Raw genomic sequence first — 5062 nt, 5'->3', positions numbered from 1 at the left:
GAGGATGCATGAAACTATAAACCCTCTATTTTGTTCAATGTTGGAGTTGACTTCCTGCTTTTAATTTGACGGAAAAAAACTTAATAAAAAAATTATCATAATTTTTCATGTAGGATATAATCTTTGAACAACTAAAATGTGCTATTCATTGCTTAAACATGGGCTTTCCTTACATTGAAACAACTCGAACATCACCAGACAAGACCAATGAAGAAAAAAACATAGTCTGGTGACCGGTTGGCTGAGGATCAACCCCTTTGGAAACATTGTCTATATTATCTACGTTACAGACAACATGAAACTTTCTAGAAATCAATGATGGGCTCTCCGATATTAAGGTTGCGTTCGACCGTCCAAGGCAGGTCAAAGAGTTTTGCTGTGATGAACTTGAAAATCTTGCTCACATTGATGTTGTATGTAGCACTTGAAAAGAACAGGGTCGCATTTATGGCCTTCGCATACGCCCTTGCCTGCCATTTCCATATAAATAAGAACCAAAATTGAAACGTGCAATGGGTCAATCCTCTTACAGACAATAATGAACTTTATTGTGCCTTGCAATAATTACAACAATCCAGGGTACTAAACAGAGTCCAACTACAGCGAGAATTGAGAGACACATACAAATACTAGTATAGTATAACGTATGATACTCCAAATGTTCGATAACAAGGATACGACAAAAAGGGTTCTTTTGTCGCTTTTGTTCATTTTCCTAAAACTAATTAGAAGATAATACGTGCATAAACACACAAACTTATAAACTCAGGTTACTGCAAAAGCAACGGTGTCAACCAAGCTAGGACACGATTGGCCATTTGTTCTTCATTTCTAATTCTAAAACATTGATTTGGTAATCGTATGTGAATTCTCAAAAAGGGTGTTTTTAATTCTCACATCAAGTGGAATATGCTTTCTTAGACAAGCAGGATATGATTGAAAGCTTCAACTGGAACTGTAAACTTTACCTGACTAGCGATTGTCCACTGCAAATCCAGGGGAAGCTCAATGAAATCATCGAATTTGGTTCCTATTAAAATTGGTATAGCTGTCTGCACAATCAAAGTTTTCATACTAATGAGACATTTTCTAAACACACACACACACACGTGTATATACACATTTGCTGATGAGAAGCTCCGTGTTGCGGTCAGTATCACTGACCATGTACAAATCGGTATTGTCCTCTTTGTAAGCATTCTTAAGATCTTGTCACTCTAAGGTGTGTCGGCCCAGATTCAAACTCAAGATCTTCTATTTTTATAGGAGTCCTTTTGGCAACTCGGATACCATATGATCTAGTGAAAAATTGTCCGTAAAAACAATCTTAGAGTGTAAAAACAATCTTAGAGTGACAAAACCTTCCGAAAAGCACAATACTTACCGATACACAACAGCCTCACAATAATACATATATAAACATATACATTTCAACAACGTTTAATCAAATATTTAAGAAAGTGAATACCTGATTCCATTTCCTGGCTTCTTGATACCAGTTTACAATGCTGCAACCAAAGAAGACAAACCCCTTTTGATTTAAAAACATTAACTCAGATTTTGAAGTACCAAGGGCAGACATTAAGAAAAGAAAATTACAACAATTGTTTTCATTTGTGATTAAAATGGAGATATTGGAGTGGATAATTACGAGTTTCATACTTGTTTAAAGTGCACCTGCTTGTGAGATCAAACATGAAAAGAATTGCAACAGAGTCTTTGCAGGCCAGAGGAATATGATCCCGAGATTTATCAACACCTGCATTTTTCAATTGAAAAAATAAGTAGATAAACAGATTGTTGATTAAATATAAGCAAAATCAAAACGGAAATTAAAGAGAAAAATGGGGTTACCATCAACTTCCCAGATGCAGTAATAGATTCTTGCTCCACTTACAAAAAATGTTTTATCCATCAAATTCAACCCTTTCTCTTGATTGTCTTGTTCAAACTCGTTTTCATCTCCAATGTATTTCATCTTCAAAAAAAAGGATAAATATGTATATTTAAATAAATATTGGGGGAAAGAGAGAGAGAAGGGATTTGAATTTGATTAAGCTAACGAGGATAACCAGAAAACTAGTTTTCCCGGTTTGAGCATCACCCAGGAGACTGATCTTCAACTGAACCAAATCCGAGTCCTTTCGATCATGGTGGCCGTGATGACAAACAGGCGCCGCTCCGCCTCTCGATGAAGCGGAATGCGGCGGAGGATGCGAAGGGGCGGAGGGGGTGTCGGTTATAATTCGATACCGATGCTTCATAGGTTTTGGTAGGGAGGAGATGAGGAATCGGTCCCAAAAGCCACGAATGCAGCGTCGGAGAATCAAAACGCGAGGCTGGAACCTACGACGGAGGTTGATTTTAACCAAGTTGGGGCAGAATTGGGTCATAATCTGACGGTCTTTCTCGCCTAAAACAACGAGAATTACGATGATTTTGGGTGTGGAAAAGAAAGAGAAACAATAAGAAGCCTGGAGAAGAGTTTGGAGAAAGAAAAGAGGTTCGAAATTTTTGGGACGTGAGCTTTTAGTTACGTATTACGACGAATGAACTACTTGAACGGGACGATTGAACGGGTTGTGGACGATCGGTTTTGTTCGCAAGTCCAACGAGCCAGCTGGTTTCTGCTTTCCGCTTGCCTTTCACATCACAACAACAATTGATTTATATAGACACATCTGAAAACTTGAAACCGACCCTAAACACCAAAAATAAGAATAAATTAAAAATTTAACGAGTAAATAAAAAAATTACTAACTAAACACATTATATTTGTATTGTGGTGAAGATATATTGAGCAACGGTCCATGTCTAGCAGAAACTACAAAACTTACACGTAGAACACTTACTAAACCTAATAATTGAATCAAATCAAATCAAATGCTTTACGTATGTAATATATAATATTATTTTATATAAAGTTAATGATTTTGGTTTGAATTTCACACTAGATAAGTCGTATACTATTCTGTTTTTGGTTACAAGTCGTATACTATTTTTTAGTTAATTATGGTTTAAGTTATACTAATTATCAGATTAATTATATAGTTCGATATTTATAATAATTGATGTTGATATACTGTATGTTAATTTATATTTATTAATAGTTAAAAGGATTATAATTTTTAAAAAATATAAAAAAAGATATTATTTTTTAATATTTATACTATATATAAATTGTGAATTTAATCTTTATCTTTTAATATTTTATAATGAAGGTCTTGATCCATACAGTAATTGTAAAATATAAAATTAAATTCTATCATTAATTTTTATATTATACATTAATTATAATTTTAAATTATATAATTTAGTTATATTATCTTTGTGTTAATTTGAGTCATGACTAGCATTTTAAATTTTAAACATACCAAAAATAAAATTAATTAAATTCAAAATAATTTATGTGTGAAAGACGTATTGATAATAAAATTTGAATTTTATTTTAACTATGATGATGGAAGTTGAGTTCAAATAGATTTAAAAGTTCGTATTTTATTTTATATTAATATTTGTATATTTTATGAAAGAATTTAGACTGGCATGGAATTTGATTTGTAGAATAAGCATCTTACACGTCATTCTCCCTTTTTAATTGACCAAAACTAGGTGGTCGGTCGGTGACAAAATATTTTTGGTAGGTAATAACTGTCGGGGATATTTTAATTATTTTTAATATAAAATGGTCTCTGAAAATAATGTAAATTACACAGCATACTATTCAATTATTAATGAAATTATAAATGATTCATCAAAAAAATAATCATTCAATTAATAGTTTTTACAAGCGAATCATTCTATCAATAACAATAAAACAGATGCTAAATTTTAATTATCAGACACTTAATTTATTGATTATTATAATCTTGCCACTCAATTATAATTAAAAAAGTTAATATTTATTGTACACTTAGTAGCAGAGTGATATGTATCATAACAATCTACTAATTTATAATTGAGTGACATGTGTTTGTAAATTACCCAAAACATTAATTCTTCATTTTTTTATTTAACCAAACGAATATTAAATTCAACGAAACAGACGTGGAAACATGCTCGGCTCTAATGAATTGACCAATGTTTTCCAAACATTTTTGGTTCATTATTATATTTTTCATTTATGTATAGTTACCGGTGATTATTAAATAACATAGTGATTCACTGATTTTTAGTGTAATTCAGATATTCAAATTAGATGATATTTTTTAAAAATATCTTAAAATTTTCATTCACGAAATCCTAGAAATTGTCGTCTAGTTGGGTTAATTCGATTAGATTCGTTAGTTGGGAAAAAAAAGGTTCAACATACGTTTTCACTTTTGTTATCGAACTTTTGAAACATACATTATAAGATTACAAATTGATTGACACTGCAAAGACCAAGTTTTCGATAAACAAAGCGATTTTCAGTCGATTTCAACGGTGCAAGGAGTAAATCAATATAATTATCGGTACCTAATATCGAGTAGAGAACAGAGATCAGATACTGTACTTCCGAACCTGGTAAACAAGATCGTTATAGCTCGGGGACTATTGTCTTTCGACATGAACTCTTTATAACCAACTGGGTTGGGCGAAGTTTCATCCGTATAAGTGTTTGGAGAAGTCATCTCTGTATAAGTGTTTGGAGAAGTCATCGGTCTCTGGTAAACACGTGAAGAGATGACAACTTTAGTATGCTGCCATTCGTGAAGTCTCTGGAAAACTTCGAGGGCATGTGCAGTCAACCAAACTGAATCATAAGCATAAAGTGCATAAGAATTGAAACCTACGGACCCAACTGTTTCGCTTGGACATAAAACTCCTTTTGAGATTAGTATCCGGGTTGTAACAACGGAGCACAACCACCCCCTGTGAAAGATCCATCGTGGAAAAACTGTTTCCATCGAGTCTAGCTATGATGGAAGCCAATCATAGTCAGAGTCCTAGCAACGGAGAAGACGTTCAAACCAGTGTTGGGATTAACATTAACTACAGAAACTTGTGCCTCCATCGGGTTCACCTTAATTAGCCAGTCATTGATCTTACTTAAGAGATCTTCGGGCCGAACACGGCCTTA

At 33.2% G+C, this 5062-nt stretch overlaps 1 protein-coding gene across 1 annotated transcript; it reads right to left on the bottom strand.

The window, feature by feature from the left end:
* Nucleotides 1–218: 218 nt before the first annotated feature.
* On the bottom strand, nucleotides 219–2489 carry LOC120134587 (septum-promoting GTP-binding protein 1-like). The gene is made up of 6 exons (XM_039151026.1): nucleotides 2073–2489; nucleotides 1855–1978; nucleotides 1663–1759; nucleotides 1469–1508; nucleotides 969–1052; nucleotides 219–470 (listed from the first exon to the last, which is right to left on the bottom strand). The coding sequence occupies exons 1-6, from the start codon at nucleotides 2391–2393 to the stop codon at nucleotides 306–308; spliced, it is 831 nt and encodes a 276-aa protein (XP_039006957.1). The 5' UTR covers nucleotides 2394–2489; the 3' UTR covers nucleotides 219–305.
* Between the last annotated feature and the right edge of the window lie 2573 nt (nucleotides 2490–5062).

Source organism: Hibiscus syriacus, unplaced genomic scaffold (assembly GCF_006381635.1).
Source record: "Hibiscus syriacus cultivar Baekdansim isolate YM2019G1 unplaced genomic scaffold, ASM638163v2 tig00110597_pilon, whole genome shotgun sequence".
In the NCBI taxonomy this organism is placed as follows: Eukaryota; Viridiplantae; Streptophyta; class Magnoliopsida; order Malvales; family Malvaceae; genus Hibiscus; species Hibiscus syriacus.
Note: the sequence above shows the minus strand (reverse complement) of the source record. Positions and strands in the feature narration are given on the sequence as shown.